This window comes from Eleutherodactylus coqui, chromosome 4 (assembly GCF_035609145.1).
Source record: "Eleutherodactylus coqui strain aEleCoq1 chromosome 4, aEleCoq1.hap1, whole genome shotgun sequence".
Classification (NCBI taxonomy): Eukaryota; Metazoa; Chordata; class Amphibia; order Anura; family Eleutherodactylidae; genus Eleutherodactylus; species Eleutherodactylus coqui.
In genome coordinates this window covers 300104986-300125766 of record NC_089840.1, presented here as the reverse complement: position 1 = coordinate 300125766, position 20781 = coordinate 300104986, and the positions used below count along the sequence as shown (strand labels likewise).

At 46.9% G+C, this 20781-nt stretch overlaps 1 protein-coding gene across 1 annotated transcript in view; it reads right to left on the bottom strand.

The window, feature by feature from the left end:
- SORCS1 (sortilin related VPS10 domain containing receptor 1) overlaps window positions 1–20781 on the bottom strand; it is a 619679-nt gene that overhangs the window by 89675 nt on the left and 509223 nt on the right. The window contains exons 14-16 of the mRNA XM_066601489.1: window positions 14259–14366; window positions 13074–13191; window positions 2446–2576 (exon numbers count right to left, since the gene is read on the bottom strand). Coding sequence (XP_066457586.1) covers window positions 2446–2576; window positions 13074–13191; window positions 14259–14366 — 357 coding nt within the window. The remainder of the gene's footprint in view (window positions 1–2445; window positions 2577–13073; window positions 13192–14258; window positions 14367–20781) is intronic.

Below are 20781 nucleotides of genomic sequence, written 5' to 3'. Positions count from 1 at the left end.
TGGGCATTATATGGTACTATGGTACAAGTATATATACTGCTGTATGGCAGTAGTATGTGGGCATTATATGGTAATATGGTAAAACTATCTATGCACTGCATGGCAGTAGTATGTGAGCACTATATGGTACTATGGTTAAAGTATCTATGCACTGAATGGCAGTAGTATGTGGGCACTATATGGTATTATGGTACACATATCTGTGCACTGTATGGCAGTAGTATGTGGGCACTTTATGGTATTGTGGTAAAAGTATCTATGCACTGCATGGCAGTAGTATGTCAGCACTATAGGGTACTATGGTACAAGTATATATGCACTGTATGGCAGTAGTATGTGGGCATTATATGATACTATAGTATAAGTATCGATGCACTGTATGGCAATAGTATGTGGTGCACTATATGGTAATATGGTACACGTATCTATGCACTGTATGGCAGTAGTATGTGGGCACTATATGGTATTATGGTACAAGTATCTATGCACTATATGGCAGTAGTATGTGGGCACTATATGGTATTATGGTACAAGTATCTATGCACTGTATGGCAGTAGTATGTGGGCACTATATGGTATTATGGTACAAGTATCTATGCACTATATGGCAGTAGTATGTGGGCACTATATGGTATTATGGTACAAGTATCTATGCACTGTATGGCAGTAGTATGTGGGCACTATATGGTATTATGGTACAAGTATCTATGCACTATATGGCAGTAGTATGTGGGCACTATATGGTATTATGGTACAAGTATCTATGCACTGTATGGCAGTAGTATGTGAGCACTATATGGTACTATAGTACAAGTATCTATGCACTATATGGCAGTAGTATGTGGGCACTATATGGTACTATGATACAAGTATCTATACTGCTGTATGGCAGTAGTATGTGAGCACTATATGGTACTATGGTACAAGTATCTATACTGCTGTATGGCAGTAGTATGTGAGCACTATATGGTACAAGTATCTATGCACTGTATGGCAGTAGTATGTGGGCACTATATGGTATCATGGTACAAGTATCTAAGCACTGTATGGCAGTAGTATGTGCGCACTATATGGTATCATGGTACAAGTATCCAAGCCTTGTATGGCAGTAGTATGTGCGCACTATATGGTATTATGGTACAAGTAGCTATGCACTGTATGGTAGTAGTATGTGGGCACCATATGGTACTATGGTACAAGTATCTATGCACTGTATGGCAGTAGTATGTGGGCACTATATGGTACTATAGTACAAGTATCTATGCACTGTATGGCAGTAGTATGTGAGCACTATATGGTATTATGGTACAAGTATCTATGCACTATATGGCAGTAGTATGTGAGCACTATATGGTACTATGGTACAAGTATCTATGCACTATATGGCAGTAGTATGTGGGCACTATATGGTACTATGGTACAAGTATCTATACTGCTGTATGGCAGTAGTATGTGGGCACTATATGGTATTATGGTACAAGTATCTATGCACTATATGGCAGTAGTATGTGGGCAATATATGGTACTATGGTACAAGTATCTATACACTATATGGCAGTAGTATGTGGGCACTATATGGTACTATGATACAAGTATCTATGCACTATATGGCAGTAGTATGTGGGCACTATATGGTACTATGATACAAGTATCTATGCACTATATGGCAGTAGTATGTGGGCACTATATGGTACTATGGTACAAGTATCTATGCACTATATGGCAGTAGTATGTGGGCACTATATGGTACTATGATACAAGTATCTATGCACTATATGGCAGTAGTATGTGGGCACTATATGGTATTATGGTACAAGTATCTATGCACTATATGGCAGTAGTATGTGGGCACTATATGGTACTATGATACAAGTATCTATGCACTATATGGCAGTAGTATGTGGGCACTATATGGTACTATGATACAAGTATCTATGCACTATATGGCAGTAGTATGTGGGCACTATATGGTACTATGGTACAAGTATCTATACTGCTGTTGTGTAGTAGTATGTGGGCACTATATGGTATTATGGTACAAGTATCTATGCACTATATGGCAGTAGTATGTGGGCACTATATGGTACTATGATACAAGTATCTATGCACTATATGGCAGTAGTATGTGGGCACTATATGGTATTATGGTACAAGTATCTATGCACTATATGGCAGTAGTATGTGGGCACTATATGGTACTATGGTACAAGTATCTATGCACTGTATGGCAGTAGTATGTGGTAATATTTGCTGCTGATATCTGGCACAGTTTGCTAGTAGTCAGTTATCGTACTGTTATGTGTTGTGTACGGCGCCGGTTGGTTGGGGACCTGATGGAGCTGCAAGCATGAGACTTGTGTAGGGGGATAATACTAAATGGAGAGGGTCCCCAGTATGTGCAGCACTAGTGTATACTTATGCCGATGACCCCCCGGGTCTACTCACCACTCAAAATCAGCCTCAGTGCAGACACAGGGCTCGGAGGACATGGCCCCGGCGTACTTTCCCTGCATGCATTTCTTCTCTGATCTTCTTTTCATGTAGGTTCTCTTGGCTCCCATGATGCAGGCCTCTCCCTGATGGAGAAGATACAATGTTACCAATCACATCCTGGGAGTCACATAGTGATACACATCCCACATATCCCGCATGCTGCTCATAATCAGTGATGTCATCAGATGATGGGGTTGCCTTCCTAAAACAGCGCCACATATGTCCACAGGTTGTGTGTGGTATTGCAGCTAAGCCTCATTTACAGTATAGCTGAGCTGCAGTACCAGCCATGACCTATGGACAGGTGTGGTGCTGTTTGTGGTTTTCTAATCTTACACAACCCTTGGTACTAAAGAAACAAAGGTCTAGAGAATGATTTCCCAGACCGGTCCTTCGCGGCGTCCTGTGCCAGTCACCGCTGCTCTGGCATTTCCCATGACATAATAATTTTCTTAGAACTTAGCATTGGCCTGTTCCTCTGTTACTCATCTTGGAAATGTTTAGGTACATGAACAACTTGGTACTAGCATTCCTTTTGTCAATAGGACATGTCCCTGCATGGTCTGACAGTCAGCAATGTCTGGGCAGTGCCAAAATTACACACCTCATTGACAAGGCGAAGGGTAATACTAGAATGCCAGGAAGAATAACAGAGCCACAACACAGAGTTTAAAAAAAGCTCTGGAAGTGTTTGTTTACAATGTAAGCATCACCAAAACAAACCCATCGGGGAGCCGACAGATCTGCTGCAGTACATTCTCCAGCTGCCATAATAACAGTCAACTAGGTGGCGCTATTCCTTCTCTGAAATGTCCTCTTGCAGCGGGGCCCTCCCTTGTGGCCTCTTTGTAGGGCTGTGAGGGGTCACATGACACACTACCTTGCCACTGTGACTCCACTGGACTAGGAGGAGTCCTGTCTCTAAGGAGTCTGGAGGGCGGTGCTTGCTTCATCTGGACTCTCAGGTAAAGAGATTCGGTCACTTCCCCTCATGTGTCTAATGTAACAAATACTTTAATTCACCATAAAATAACAATCTTGGGGCATCTTTCCTTAGAACTCTGCATTATGCTGTCCCTCTGTTATTCCACTTGGAAATGTATGACTAAATTGACAACTAGGTGTTGCCATTCCACAACAGTCAGCAGTGATTGGACAATGCCAGACTGTGCATGGAAATACCCCTAACTGGCAACATACAGTGGTCAATCCAGTCATAAATTTCCGGGAGGATTAGCAGAGGAACGGCACAACACACAGTTATTAGAAATGTTAATTTATTGGGAATACAATTATTTACTAAAACATACACATCATGAGCGGTGACCGCTCCTCATTAACTCGTCTGGTCAGTGTGCCGACCCTTCCAGACAGTTGGTGAGAGGTGAGCGTTCCTCTTTAACTCTTCTGGCCAGTGTGCTGACTCATCCAGACAGTTGTTGAGAGGTGAGCGTTCCTCTTTAACTCTTCTGGTCAGTGTGCTGACCCTTCCAGACAGTTGGTGAGAGGTGACCGTTCCTCTTTAACTCTTCTTGTCAGTGTGCTGACTCATCCAGACAGTTGGTGAGAGGTGACCGCTCCTCATTAACTCGTCTGGTCAGTGTGCCGACCCTTCCAGACAGTTGGTGAGAGGTGAGCGTTCCTCTTTAACTCTTCTGGCCAGTGTGCTGACTCATCCAGACAGTTGTTGAGAGGTGAGCGTTCCTCTTTAACTCTTCTGGTCAGTGTGCTGACCCTTCCAGACAGTTGGTGAGAGGTGACCGTTCCTCTTTAACTCTTCTTGTCAGTGTGCTGACTCATCCAGACAGTTGGTGAGAGGTGACCGCTCCTCATTAACTCGTCTGGTCAGTGTGCCGACCCTTCCAGACAGTTGGTGAGAGGTGAGCGTTCCTCTTTAACTCTTCTGGCCAGTGTGCTGACTCATCCAGACAGTTGTTGAGAGGTGAGCGTTCCTCTTTAACTCTTCTGGTCAGTGTGCTGACCCTTCCAGACAGTTGGTGAGAGGTGACCGTTCCTCTTTAACTCTTCTTGTCAGTGTGCTGACTCATCCAGACAGTTGGTGAGAGGTGACCGCTCCTCATTAACTCGTCTGGTCAGTGTGCCGACCCTTCCAGACAGTTGGTGAGAGGTGACCGTTCCTCTTTAACTCTTCTGGTCGGTGTGCTGACTCATCCAGACAATTGGTGAGAGGTGAGCGTTCCTCTTTAACTCTTCTGGTCGGTGTGCTGACTCATCCAGACAGTTGGTGAGAGGTGACCGTTCCTCTTTAACTCTTCTGGTCGGTGTGCTGACCCTTCCAGACAGTTGGTGAGAGGTGACCGTTCCTCTTTAACTCTTCTGGTCGGTGTGCTGACCCATCCAGACAGTTGGTGAGAGGTGACCGTTCCTCTCTAACTCTTCTGGTCGGTGTGCTGACCCATCCAGACAGTTGGTGAGAGGTGACCGTTCCTCTTTAACTCTTCTGGTCGGTGTGCTGACTCATCCAGACAGTTGTTGAGAGGTGACCGTTCCTCTTTAACTCTTCTGGTCGGTGTGCTGACCCATCCAGACAGTTGTTGAGAGGTGAGCGTTCCTCTTTAACTCTTCTAGTCGGTGTGCTGACTCATCCAGACAGTTGGTGAGAGGTGACCGTTCCTCTTTAACTCTTCTGGTCGGTGTGCTGACCCATCCAGACGGTTGCCTGTAAACTCGTCCAGCCTGAGCATCGGCAGCCGGTCTGATGGACACGCGATGTCCTTGTCTTTACGCTCACACATTCATTAGACGAGTTAATCAGATAGAACCTGAGTTATTGCGGCCTTGGAAGCGGCTTTGTGTATATATTTACAGTAAATCACGCGGGCAGCCAGTGAGCGCCGCGCAATAGTTCACCGTTTTACCAGCCACGCAATAATGGACTTCAGCTCAGGGCGATAATTCTTAGCAGGATCTAAATTGCCACCCGGCTCATATTTTCTGCTCGTCCTTTCCAGCAGGAATTTGTCTTTGAGATGACGGTGATCTTTGTGCCGGACTGATTTACGGCTCCTGACGGTATGGAAAGCAAATGGCGGCTCAAATATCGGCACACTTTTAAAAAAACGGTAAATAACTTTTAACTTTTTTGCAAGTGGTTGAGGTTAACAAGAGGAGCGGCTCGGCGGCCCCCGTGCGCCCGCTGCCATTTACATGTAAAAGCTTCCTATTAAAAAATCTTCAAAATGTGAGATGAATCCAGTTTGTTATTTGGGCGCCGCCGCTCCGATCCATCAATGCCAGCCGCTACAATATCCGCTCTGACGCTAGCCTCTGGCAGCTGACAACTCGCAATCAAACGCTGACAAGACCTGCTCCTCTTCAGGATGTTCATGTCAGCGATTGCAAGAGTGAACACAAGGCAAAAATAGGACACGGGGGAAAAAAGATAATCTTCTCCCGGCTTCCATGAAGAGTTACAATATACAATAATCAGCAGGAATGTTGGGCCGCCAGAAGTCACAGCGGGAAACGCCATCAATCAGCTGCGGTGGGGAGGAAGCTAACTTTTTGGACTTTTTGACTGACTTGCAAACACTAATAAGCCAAAGATATTCAAAAGGCAATCCAATTTACCTGCCGATGACCTACCAATGAACGATCAGCGATTTACCATCAACCTACCCATGATTACCGATGACCTACCAATCATTACCGATGACTTACCAATGATCAACCAATGATTTACAGTCAGCCTATCAATGATTACCGATGACCTACCAATGAACGATCAGCGATTTACCATCAACCTACCGATGATTACCGATGACCTACCAATGATCGACCGATGATTTACAGTCAGCCTACCAATGATTACCGATGACCTACCAATGATTAACAACGACCTACCAATGATCGACCGATGATTTACTGATGACCTACCAATGATTACCGATGATCTACCAATGAACGATCAGCGATTTACCATCAACCTACCGATGATTACCGATGACCTACCAATGATTAACAACGACCTACCAATGATCGACCGATGATTTACTGATGACCTACCAATGATTACCGATGACCTACCAATGATCGACCGATGATTTACCGTCAACCTACCAATGATCGACCGATGATTTACCGATGACCTACCAATGATTGATCAGCGATTTAGCATTGACCTACCAATGATTACCGATGACCTACCAATGATCGACCGATGATTTATCGACAACCTACCAATGATTACCAATGACCTACCAATGATCGACTGACGATTTACCGAAAATCTACCAATGATTACCAATGACCTACCATTGACCTATCAATAATCTACCGATGACCTACCAATTATCGCTCCGCGATCTACTGACGACCTACTGATAATTTACCAATGATCTACCAACAATATACCGATGACCTATCAATGATCTACTGACGATCTACCAATGATATACCACCGATGTAAAATTATAGAATGGTAGAGTTGGAAGGGACCTCCAGGGTCATCAGGTCCGACCCCCTGCTCAGTGCAGGATCACTAAATCATCCCAGTCAGATGTCTATCTGGCCTCTGAAGACTTCCATTGAAGGAGAACTTCCGACCTCCTGTGGCAACCTGTTCCACTCATTGATCCCCCTCACAGTCTAATATCTAATCTGTGTCTCCTCCCTCTCAGTTTCATCCCATTGCTTCTAGTCTTTCCTTGTGCAGATGAGAATAGGGCTGATCCCTCTGCACTGCGACAGCCCTTCAGATATTTGTAGACAGCTATTAAGTCTCCTCTCAGCCTTCTCTTCTGCTAAACATTCCCAGATCCTTTAACCGTTCCTCACAGGACATGATTTGCAGACCGCTCACCATCTTGGTAACTCTTCTCTGAACTTGCTCCAGTTTGTCTCTGTCTATTATAAATTGGGCTGCCCAGAACTGGACCCAGTATTCCAGATGAGGTCTGACTAAGGAAGAGTAGAGGGTGATAATGACCTCACGTGATCTAGACTCTATGCATCCCTTAATACATCCCAGAATTGTGTTTTCCTTTTTGGCTGCTGCATCACACTGTTGGCTCATGTTCAGTCTATGATCTATTAGTATACCCAAGTGTTTTTCACTGATGTACTATTGATCTACTAATGACCTTCTAATGATCTACTGATGACCTACTGAGGATATAGTGATGATATACTGGTTTACTGGCGATCTACCATTGATCTATCGATGATTTACCGATGATGTACCAATGATCTAACGATGACCTACCGATGGCCTACCGATGACCTACCAATGACCTACCGATGACCTACCAATGACCTACCAATGACCTACCGATGACCTACCAATGACCTACCAATGACTGCCCTTCATGGACAGGCTAACATGTTTGTGTTATTTAATTATTCCGACACTAAAATAATTGTTGTGCTCTTTGTTATTTTACTCTGGTTACAGCTTTTATAAGAGTCATATAAAATGCTCATTCGGGTGTCTGGATGTTGGTTACAATCCCGGGACATAAAATTATATGAGGAAGAAGGTAAAAAGCCGGTGTGTGCTGGATTTTATAATCTGCGGTAAGATGAGAAGCGGCGCAGGGCGGTCATAACTCTGGGCTGAAATTCTGGAGGATAAAAATGAATGAAGATTGCCCCAAGAAAGTCCTGCAGCCTCGGCTCGTATGACTCCTCGGGGGTTCTGTCAGCCGTTCTGATGGTTCTGGTAATGGTAAAGGTTCCTTTTCCTCTTCTTCTTCCTTCTTTTTTCTTCTTCCTCTATTCTCCTCTCATTTTCCTTCCTCCTTTTCTTCCTTTTTCTCATTCTCTATCCTTCTTTTTGCTTATCCTCGTCTTTTTTATGTCCTCCTTCCTTTTCCTTCTCTTTCTTAATTTTCCTCCTTTTTTCTTCTCCCTCTTCTTCTTTTTCTTTCTTATTCCCTTTTCACTCTTCTTCCTCCTTTTTCCTCTTCATTCCTTACTTTTTTCTTCTTTCTTTCTTTTTCCTCCTCCTTCCTTTTCAAGGTTCTTACTTTTCCTTCCTCTTTTTTCTTCTTGTTTTTCCTTCATTTTTTTAGCTGAGACAAACCAGCCAAGATTCAGGGTCTCGATAAATCAAAATCAGCTAAATGTGATCCAAAATGGGGTTCACTGAGCATTACCATTGGCTGGATCCTCAATAGCCAATTGGTGGGGGTCTACTGTCTGGAACCCCAGTCGATCAGCCTTTCGCTAATCCAGCAGTCCCACTCTATATAGTATACAGTAAGGGGAAAAGGCGAGATCTGAGCAGAACACCCTTGAGGGGAAATCCATGACCTGACATACTAATGTGCTGTTGTAGAAGACGCTATAAGACCGATGTGGAGAAGGCGCTGGCGGCCGGGTACACTAAACAACCAGAAGTAAAGTCACTGTTGGATAGTGGAATTAAAGGTGGAGTAGAAGAGCTGCGGCACAAACTGTTGGCAACTGCTGACTGGGACGGAGAGCGGAGCCGATCGTGTTGATTAAAAGAGCACATGCGTTATTTTCAACCAGCAGGTAACGCGTTTCGATGTTCGCAGACCTCCTCATCGGACAGTATGACTATAGATCAATTCTCATGGTTTGCTATAGAGGAGCAGTCATGACTACTGGATACTGCATAGTGGACCATGAGGAAAGCACCAAAGCCCCAGCCGCTCTACACCACCCTGAATAACGCCCTGTGCGGAGTAGGAAGCACATAGCTTCGTACAATGTCCAGGGGTCTGCAGTAAGCCGGACCACCACCCAATGTATGGAGCTAACGGCCTCCTACTCTGTACAGGGTGACAGTTGGCGCAACAAAAAGCTGGTCAGTCAAGGTGCCGGGTGGCGGTAAGAGCTACAAACCCCCTTTAATTGATTTGAACATTTTTGTTTACAGGGGGGACTTTTATTTGAACCTTGACCCGCAGTCCGGCAATACTTCTGTATTACCAGTCATTCAACACACACAAGCATCTGTTGGGAAGTAGCTAAGAGGCACCAGAGGTGGACAAACACTTAAAGGGGTTGTACAGGGCTTTAATATTGATAGCTGCTCTTTAGTAGGTCATCAATATAATATTGGTGGGCGTCCGACTCCTCCCTCACTGATCTGATGCATGCTAATACCAGACACAGCCACTAAAAAACAAATGGGGCTGTGCCTGATGAAGAAATGAAGGTGGAGCAGCACAGACCCTTCGGTCAACTGATTGGCGGTGATGCCATATGCCAGGAGTCGGACCCCCACTGATGCCATATGCCAGGAGTCGGACCCCCACTAATGCCACATGCCAGGAGTTGGACCCCCACTGAGCTGCTGATAGTGGGAGAGGTTATCAGATTTCTACAGTGGTTTCTTCCCAACTTTCCGGTTAACAGTCGCACTCGACCTGCCCAAGTGTGGAAGTTTTTTTAACCCCTTCAGGACCAGAGACCTTTCATTTTTTCCATGTTCATTATTTCATCCTTGCCTTCCATCGTCGTGGCCCTGTGAGGGCTTGTTTTTTGTGGGACGAGTCACATATTTTAATTGTACCATATAATTTACAAAAAAAGTTTTCAAAACTTTTAAGTGAAGTGAAATTTAAAAGATGCCATAGCACCTTTTGGGTGGGGTGGGGGTTGTACAGTGTCATTCTGCGTTACCCAACATACCTACCTCTATAGACCACATGATGCATGGGGCGCCGCAGTTACCTGCAGCAGACCTCCTGAGCTCCCCATCCCTACATACCTGCAGCAGACCTCCTGAGCTCCCCCCCACTACATACCTGCAGCAGACCTCCTGAGCTCCCCCCCCACTACATACCTGCAGCAGACCTCCTGAGCTCCCCATCCCTACATACCTGCAGCAGACCTCCTGAGCTCCCCCCCACTACATACCTGCAGCAGACCTCCTGAGCTCCCCCCCCCACTACATACCTGCAGCAGACCTCCTGAGCTTCCCCCACTACATACCTGCAGCAGACCTCCTGAGCTCCCCCTCCCTACATACCTGCAGCAGACCTCCTGAGCTCCCCCTTATGGGGTAAGCTCCAGTCCCGCAGGATCCGTCGCTCACCCCATAACCGCAGACGAAGCCCCTCGCTACGTCTCTAATCGTGTTATTCTAATCTCCCGCCTCCTCGGAGAGTTTCCCCCGCAGGCTGCTATTTCTCATAATGATACATTTGCTTTATTCCCCGGATTTTGTTCTCTGAGCGACACGTTTGCCTCCCGGGAGGATTGGTGAAGACTGCGGCGGTGCTAATGCATGTATATTAAAGTGGGCGAGCAGAGAGAATAGATGATAATTATACTATTATAATGATGAACTGGAGCCGCGCCGAAGCAAGGAAGAATCGCACTACAAACTCCACCAATATTAGAGTTCGCAGTCAATGAGGCCCCACAGCACAAGACCAACCACTTCCTTAAAGGGGTTGTCTGACTAGTAAGACAAATAGGGGGTGCCTGAAAACACTACATCAGTACTTCACTCCTAATCAGCGGCTGCCCGGCACCGCTGCTCCCGGCCTCCGGTGCACTTTGTGGTTGCAGCCTGCAGCCAATATGTATGGCCCGAATGGAGATGTCACCAGGACCTTCCCATATAGATGGGGCACCACTGATGGAGTGACGTCACCAGGACCTTCCCATATAGACGGGGCACCACTGATGGAGTGACGTCACCAGGGCCTTCCCATATACAGAGTATAGACTACCAGCTGCTGGCCCTCGCCATCCGTAGATGGGGCACCACTGATGGAGTGACGTCACCAGGGCCTTCCCATATAGATGGGGCACCACTGATGGAGTGACGTCACCAGGGCCTTCCCATATACAGAGTATAGACTACCAGATGCTGGCCCTCGCCATCCGTAGATGGGGCACCACTGATGGAGTGACGTCACCAGGGCCTTCCCATATAGATGGGGCACCACTGATGGAGTGACGTCACCAGGACCTTCCCATATAGACGGGGCACCACTGATGGAGTGACGTCACCAGGGCCTTCCCATATACAGAGTATAGACTACCAGCTGCTGGCCCTCGCCATCCGTAGATGGGGCACCACTGATGGAGTGACGTCACCAGGGCCTTCCCATATAGATGGGGCACCACTGATGGAGTGACGTCACCAGGGCCTTCCCATATACAGAGTATAGACTACCAGATGCTGGCCCTCGCCATCCGTAGATGGGGCACCACTGATGGAGTGACGTCACCAGGGCCTTCCCATATAGATGGGGCACCACTGATGGAGTGACGTCACCAGGGCCTTCCCATATACAGAGTATAGACTACCCGCTGCTGGCCTTCGCCATCTGTAGACGGGGCACCACTGATGGAGTGACGTCACCAGGACCTTCCCATATAGACGGGGCACCACTGATGGAGTGACGTCACCAGGGCCTTCCCATATACAGGGTATAGACTACCAGCTGCTGGCCCTCGCCATCCATAGACGGGGCACCACTGATGGAGTGACGTCACCGGTCATGTGATGCGCCGCCAAGAGAACGGTTAATCGGTGGAAGATATGCATGTTATAAAGTTACATGGGGCGGATTACTATATAAAAAAGCCAGCTCAGTGTAGGAGTTCAGCGCCCGTTGAACAGCTGATTGGCAGGGGTCCCAGGTGAAAGACCCCCCCACCAATCTATTATTCTGAGGATACAACTGAACAACCTCGTTAACTCATCTACAGCCTTGGGCCATCAGAGATGTTGTAAAAGGGTTATCTAGTAGGGGAAAAACCAGACAAAAGAGTGGACAGCAGCATTAAAACGACAAACTAATAAGGCCGCCTGCAGACGGCCGGGTCGGATCCGGCTACGAGAATTCTCACAGCTGGAACCGACCCGAGCGCCTGCAGAGAGCACCGCGGACTCACCCGCTCCCGCAGCTCCGGCTCTTTCCGGCCCGCGGCCGGTGAGATACGTTTCTGTGCGGGGCTCAGAATTAGAGCATGGTGCGATTTGTTTGCTGGGCGTGATTTCTCGCGGCCAAACCGCGGCCATCTGCATAGGATTGCGTGCTATAATGCAATCCTATGCAGGCGTCCAGGGGCGGAAATCCCGCCATGGAATTTCCGCCTAACTTGTACTCCCCGGTCCCTGTATCCTTTCCTCTCGAGTCCCCTCCATCTGCTTCCAGGTAGTGCGGCCATGGAGTGCATGAGTACTGCAGCAAATCAGTGTGGCCTCAGAGCTGGGGCACTTACATGACATTTGACTGCACTACCCAGAAGCAGATAGAGGGCGCTAGAGAGGAGGTGGATGGAGCACTCGTGACTTTGGTGAGTATATGTTGTTTTAATGCCCCACACCCTTTTGGGTTATCTTTCCCCCACTGGACAAATACTTGAAATAGTCTGAAGTACACAGTTTCCTATTTTCCGTTGTTTAAACCAAAAGTCAGCCTCTTAAAAGCTGAAAGCTGCCTTTGTGATGTCTGTGTGTACAATATAGCACAAAGCAGAGGTGTAACCGAGATTCTGGACCCCAATGCCCAAAATGTATAACACCCCCGCCCCCCCTGCCATCCATAACACCGATGTGGAGTAGAGCCCCCCTCTTCCCCACCAGTGGCCAGAGCCGCAGTGCATCTCTCACCCCTCCACCATACCTGACTATGAAGCTGCCACGGAAGATAGTCTTCAGGATTGCAACGTCTGTCAAAAATCGACTTGTAGTCCACCTTCACAAGCTGCCACTCCGACCGGTGACCAAAGTGCCCGAAGACTCTGCGGAAGGGAAACCGAAATATGCAATACGAATAAAGATGGACCGATATTTCTAGAAGCGTATCTACAACACAAGCGATAAGCATAAGGTGACGGGGTGTGAGGAACGAGCGACAAGACATAGAGGGATCGAAACAGATCCAAGAAGTATAAGGCACACACTTTACTTATATCATCTCTCTCCTTAAAGGGAACCTCCTGCCACAATGAGCCCCTTATAATGCATGTGGTACCAGCGAACACCAATAGGGGGCTGCACGCAGCTGATACATGTGCTCCTCCTCTCTTGGGAAGTTGTCTCTTTTGGGTATTCCTGCATGGAATATGTCAGGGGACAAAGAAGAATTGTTGTCATAAGACTGACCGCTTCAAGGGAGCGGCCGTATTTAGTAGTTCGGCTTTGATAGGACATCCGCTTAGGGTCGGGCCGGATATCACAGTCTAGTCTGGTGCTCATCACTGCAGGGTGCTCTTTGCTTAGGCCAACATTGAAAATGCTGCTCTAAGTAAATGCCCCCCTTTATTTTTCATCTGGCATTTCGGGTCGTTGCAGTTCGTTTGTCAGCTTTGCTGTATAGACTGGGATATTATTAGCAGAGCTATATCATTATCATTAGAAGCTGGTTTAGTTAATGATAGCCCTGTTGTACTACTGGAAGCCTAAATAGGACATGATCGTACCCCTATACAGATTAGACTGTATGCAGCTCCCCTGCCATCCCATTATCTTTGTGGGTGGGGCTATATTCCATTTGTTCTTATGCTTTATGAATACTTTAGGGCCCATTCATCCATTGCTCACAGACTATATGGACAATACATAAAGGATGTGTGCGCCTCCATTGTGACTGCCTCCATTGTGACTGCCTCCATTGTGACTGCCTCCATTGTGACTGTCTCCATTGTGACTGCCTCCATTGTGACTGCCTCCATTGTGACTGCCTCCATTGTGACTGCCTCCATTGTGACTGCCGCCGACAGGGCCGCCCCTTGGGAAGTTGTTTAAAATGAAAAACAATCACAACAGTTAAAACAGCAATCCTAGGTAAAGTCTTCTATAAACTTACGTCATGATCAGCGTCTCTTCCCCTGGTTCTCCCAAAACACCATCCACAAAGAGAGGATTGGAGGTGAAGGTATATTTACTCCAGGATCTCCCTTCATCAAAACTAAGCCTAGAGCAAGAACCAAGACACAATAATAAACCCGCTATGCAAGTAAATGGTTTAATAGCAAAATATGGCGTCCCACGACCGATAGGAAGACGGCCAGTGAAACCTTGGTGACATCCAATATCCTTGGATTTTGAAGACGAGGTCCAGTTTCATGCTAAGAGTATAGCAAGTGATACAAATAATCTAATAGCTGACAGCGTAACATAATCATAGAGAACCTGATATAAAGTAACGAGTGCAGCACAATGCCAGGAAGTCACTGGGGAGAGACTGGCTCATCGGGCGAACATGTAGTACTGGAGGGTCCATAGCTGGACATTTACCCTCCTACAGAGCATGAGGAACATTGGTGGACCCAAAACTGTAACTTGAAACTCTTGCACCCCAATGCAAAATCTAAAAAAAGATTTGGTCCGATGTCACCAGTAGAGCGAAGTGTGATTGTTCTCAGTGGGGGGAAACTGAGTAATCTTGTAGATATGAGACCTTGTAATGGCTACAAACATACATGATGTTACAGCAAGGTTTCGGTGGTTCTCTTATGGACCTTTATCAGGCTAATGAAACTGGTCTGGGTGGGGCACAGTTATAACACAAATGCAGGGATGACCCCCCCCCCCCCCCCCCACACACTTGATCTAAATAAATGTTCACACATATAAATTTGAGACATTCAAGACTTAAAATAACACTAAACAACCTGAGAAAAGAGATTAATACCTAATCAGTCCACCGAGCCAAGGAATGTGGCAGTTTTATGATGTCTGTTATCTCTCCTTTGAATTTCAAACATAGAGATGGAAACCGCAGCCCCGCAGCACCACCTACTGGATGGCAACATTCTTACAATCAATTTTTATGAAGTTTACAAAAAAACCCCACAATGATTGGGAAGAGGACACCCTTCTTGACCGCCTTCAGACCTTTCATATTCTCCACTTATGCAAGAATCCCGGGCTGAGATACAATGCCTCTGCAGCGCCACTTATTGGAAGGCAGCCTCTCTACAATCTCCTATTTGGATGCCAAATTTCCCAGAAGAGCATTCTGTGGCCCTAGCAGTCTCCTCACGTCTACTAGGCGCTCTCTACTAGTAGAAGCGGTACCCCTCCCAACTCTCTACTACGGGAGATGGCTTCTTCATACAAAATACTGAGAAACTCTGAGAGAAGTGATTGATGACAGCGACGGAAGGGTTTTATTGGAAAAGTTGACTGTTGACCTATTGTAGAAATGTCTACAGTACTTCTTGCGGATTTTGCCCACACACTTGGAAAATTCTTCAGGTGTCAAATATGAAAGAAGAGGAAAAAAAAGGAAACGTGTCCCGTCTGAAGCCGGCGCCTGATTATGTGAGTATAATGGATGAGCTATTTGATTAGATTACGCACAGCGTACAAGAGCCCTGGGGGCTCCTCTCGTCTTCCTCCAAGATCTCTATTGCTTTTTCTTTTATGCTGGGAAGGAAAAAAAAAACTAATAAGGGTTCTTTTCAAACATAAGGTACTCGAGGAGCTCGGCACAAAGCAGAGCGTGGCGGTGGCGGCAGATGAGAGCTCCTACAAGAACTTTTCTGCACGGTTTGATTGACACCTTTGTGTTGTCTACTTAACCGAAAATAAAGAAGAAGGAGGAGGAGGAGGAAGCTGCACATCTACTGTCTTGTTGTAAGTAATTAAAAGTTTAACTTTCACCTGCCACTTGCACACAATGGAAGTGTGGCGCCATAAGCTGCATGTACCACAATGTGCGAATGCTGGTTCTTCTAGTTACCTCTGCCGAATCCTACATGATGGAGGACACAGCTGGGGATGGTGGCTCATGTGCCATAGGGAACACTAATACGTCATTCAGCCTTGATCAGGGTGCCTAGACACAGGGCTTGGGCAGCAAACCTAATCCTCACAGCAGGTGGAAGATTGCTGTAGCTATGGCTCTGGTTATGAAGGCTTCACTCCTTGGGAAAGTTGTCTAATGACCTACCGCTTCCTCAGAAGGCAGTTGGTATAAAACTAAGGCTCTGTTCACATCTGCACCCAGATTCAGCTTAGCAGTCAGGGCAAAATAGTACAGCATGTTATCTATTTTGTCCAGGAAAGTGCCAGGGAGCCAGATGGAACCCATTATAGTCAATGAGCAGCACTCAGCACCTTTTGGGTCCAGCCAGTGCTGAATCCAGGGCTTCTGTTTTTCCCCTTCTTTGGCTGCTAGAGTGGAGGATGGTGGGATGTCAAAGCTGTGCTTTGTGCTCTGAACCAACAAAATATCTCCCTGCTGCAGCTCTTCCTCCTCTCTCACAGCATGTAGACTCACAGAAACGGAGAAAATGTATCTGCATCCCCCTCCCTTCAGGTCTATTTTGATTCATTTACATTTGATCGATTTTCTACTGACTAAGGAGGTTTCTGAAAAGGAGGATGAGGAGAGCTACAGGCGGCTGCAATGTTGTAACTTAAGGCCCATGTAGACACAACGATTACTGCTTAAAAACCGTCTTTTGAGCGATAATCGTTGCGTGTAAATATGCCCATCTTTCAGTTTTCTGCCAAACAATGGATTTCAGTTTGGCTTGAAATCCGTTATTCTGCAGAACAGCTGATAAGATGGACCGCACGCTGTGCTCTGCCCGGGGAGCGCTGATTACAGTGTCTCAGCTGTAATCAGCGCGGCAGGAAAAAGAGAATGTATTCAGAGAACAGCGGGCGGTCCTCTGAATAAATTCAGCTCCTGGCGGCTCACAGGCTACTAATTGGTACTAATAGGCATTAGTACCAATTAGTACATTATGCAAAATTATTTCTCAAAAACCATCTTTTAAGCGATCATCTTTGTGTCTAAATGCACCTTTAGAGTTCTCCTTTAATAAACACACAATGGGTGATTCAGACCACTGAAGACTACCGAATGCAGCTGTAGTTACAGAATGCTTCACAGCTGCCCACTTTCTTTGTGTGATTATCCTGTAAAATGGGTGTGGCTTATCAACATTTGCATAAAAAAGGAAAATTTGCTGGCATTCCTGGGCAGGACTTAATTCCAGCCTGAGAGAACATACAGATATTGAGAGGTAAGGATACAGTGACAGCGTTTAGCGGTAACGCACAGCAACAGCCCTCAAATACATGTTTTATCAGAAGAATACAGAACTGTAATGTATATATATATATATGAGCTACATTATAAAAGTTCTTAGTTTATAATTTGATCAAAGTATATTGGCCCATCCCCCAATGTCCAGCTGACCAACATCCAGGTGACCGTGTTTTTGGATGGGTCTTAACACCAATCCCGGTCACCTGGATGTTGGGGGAGGGGCCAATATACTTTGATCTAATTATATACCAAGAACTTTGCATTTTTTATGTGGTTAATATACATTAGATTTATGTTTTTTTCTGATAAAAAATGTATTTAGTGCCGCTGCACGTGTTTCTGCTTGCATAGTTTAGTCGCGGCCGCGGTTTTACGTGCACCTGTGGATTTCCATTTGGGAAGTGCTGACTTATTCCCTGACAGCTCAGTGGTGTCATCAGAAGGTGGCAGTTCTGCCCATCACATACTGTGGGGGAGCCAACAAGGCTTCATGCGCTGGAGAGGCTCTGACCGCTCCTCTACACATCACCGCTTGCTGTTATAGGCACTCAGATCCTTGCGCTCGCCCATTTTTCCTGCTTCAACATAAGCTTCAGGAACGGACCGGTCACTAGAAGTGAGTGCGCTTAGAGATGAGCGAACGTGTCCGTTACGGACACATCCGCACCCGGACACCGGCTTTGCCGAACACTGCAGTGTTCGCGCGTAAAGGTCCGGGTGCCGCCGGGGGGCGGGGAGATGCGCGGCGGCGCGGGCGGCAGTAGCGGGGAACAGGGGGGAGCCCTCTCTCTCTCCTTCTCCCCCCCACTCCCCGCTGCACCCCCCCGCGCTGCCACGGCGGCCTCCGAACTTTTTCGCCCGAACACTGAAGTGTTCGCAAAGTTCGGTGTTCGGGTGAAAAAGGGGCGGGGCCGAACGTGTTCGCTCATCTCTAAGTGCGCTGCATTCAGAACGTCTTCTCTCTTTTACACTTTGTTACATTGTGTCCCTGTGTTCCCCATCATTCTGCACTCAATGCCCCATGATGACAAAGTGACAACAGAAGACATCGTTGTGCAGATTTTTAATAATGAAAAACGAAAGGCCCATTTAGACACAACGATTATCACTCAAAAGATGTCTTTTGAGCGACTTTTGAGCGTTATTCGTTGTGTCATTTACATCGCAAGACGATCGCTCAAACGTTGAGTGAAAACCTTGTACTCTGGAGGATGCAGAGAACAAGCAGGGGGCTGCTTGTTCTCTGCATCCAGCTGTTTCCCAATGGGAGCGCCCGGCTGTCATACAGCCGAGTGCTCCCAACGGAGGATGCAGATAACAAGCGGGGGGCCGCTTGTTTTTTTTGTATCTAGCTGTTCCCCGCTGGGAGTGCCCGGCTGTCATACAGCCGAGCGCTCTCAGTGGAGGATGCAGAAGACAACCGGGGTGTCCCCACTTGCCTTCTGCATCCAGCTGTTCTCAGCTCGGTGTGCCCAGTTGTTATACAGCGAAGCATTCTGAGCAGAGGATGCAGAAGACATGCGGGTTGGCCCCGCTTGTCTTCTGCATCCAGCTGTTTTCAGCACGGAGCACCCAGCTGTTATACAACCGAGCGCTCCGAGCGGGGTAAGGTGACGGCAACTGGACTGCTCTGTTCTTCATACCTGTCATCAGATGAAACAATAGTATCAACTGTATCCTGCTGTGAATCCCTGATAAGGCTCATCGTCATCACGCTGACAGACAACGATTGGCAACGGGAGAACGAAAACTGTACGATGTCAGTGCAGCTACCCACAACGAGTATCACTCGCTTTGAGCGATTTTTGAGCGATAATCATTGTGTCTAAAAGGGCCTTAACATTTTTTATTAACAGAAGTATTCACACCCTTTGGTAGGACACTTGTCATTTAGCTTTAGGGTCTCCTATTTATCTTGATCACCCCTGAGGAGTTTCTACACCTTGATTGGAGTCACCTGTAGTAAATTCAACTCATTGGACATAAAACACCCGCCACGTCCCTATAAAGTCTCACCACTCATAATGCATATTAGAGCCAAAACCAAGCCATGAATAGAAGAGAGCTGCCTGTAGAGCTCAGAGACAGGATTGTATGGAGGCTCAGATCTGGAGAAGCTACAAAACATTTCTGCTGCACTGAAAGCTCCCAAGAGCCCAGCGGCCCCCATAATACTTACATGGAAGAACAACCAGGACTCTCCCTAGAGCCGCTGACCCTCAAACTAAGGAGGAGAAGGGTCTTGTAAGAGACGAGACCAAGAGCCCAGCGGACCCCATAATACTTACATGGAAGAACAACCACGACTCTTCCTATCTACCTAGAGCTGCCAACCCCCAAACTAAGGAGGAGAAGGCCTTGGTTAGAGAAGTGACCAAGAGACCAGCAGCTCCCATAATACTTACATGGAAGAACAACCCGGACTCCTCCTAGAGCCGCCGACCCACCAAACTAAGGGGCAGAAGGACCTTGGTAAGAGAGGAGACCAAGAGCCCAGCAGCTCCCATAATACTTACATGGAAGAACAACCCGGACTCCTCCTAGAGCCGCCGACCCCCAAACTAAGGGGCAGAAGGGTCTTGTAAGAGAGGAGACCAAGAGCCCAGTGTCCCCCATAATACTTACATGGAAGAACAACCAAGACTCTTCCTATCTTCCTAGAGCTACTGACCCCCAAACTAAGGAGTAGAAGGACCTTGGTAAGAGAGGAGACCAAGAGACCAGCAGCTCCCATAATACTTACATGAAAGAACAACCAGGACTCTTCATAGAGCCGCCAACTAACCAAACTAAGGGGCAGAAGAGTCTTGTAAGAGAGGAGACCAAGAGCCCAGTGGCCCCCATAATACTTACATGGAAGAACAAGCAGGACTCTTCATAGAGCCGCCAACTAACCAAACTAAGAGGAAGAAGGACCTCAATAAGAGAGGTGACCAAGAGCCCAACGGTCACTCTATGTAAAGTCTTACCGGCACTGGATTGGAACCCAGGTGTAATAACCGAGCCAGACTGGGGAGTAGTCTGCAGGAAGCCGAGTCATTAGCAGGTGGTCATGGTTTCAGTACAGAGGATGAGGCAGGAAGCGTAGTCAAGTGGAAGCCGGGTCATTAGCAGGTGGTCACGGTTGTAGTAGCAGAGGAGCAGACAACAATAGAGCTTGATTACAAGCCAGGAACTTAATAATCATGCACTGAAGGAGTAGCAGGGCTAGGCTTATATAGGAAGTGCAATCGGGAACAAAGGCGGGTTCAGGACCAGGAGGCAGGAACTAGGTAACTAGGAAATACTGAAGAAGGCTTAGTTTAAGCAAGGGAACTGTCCA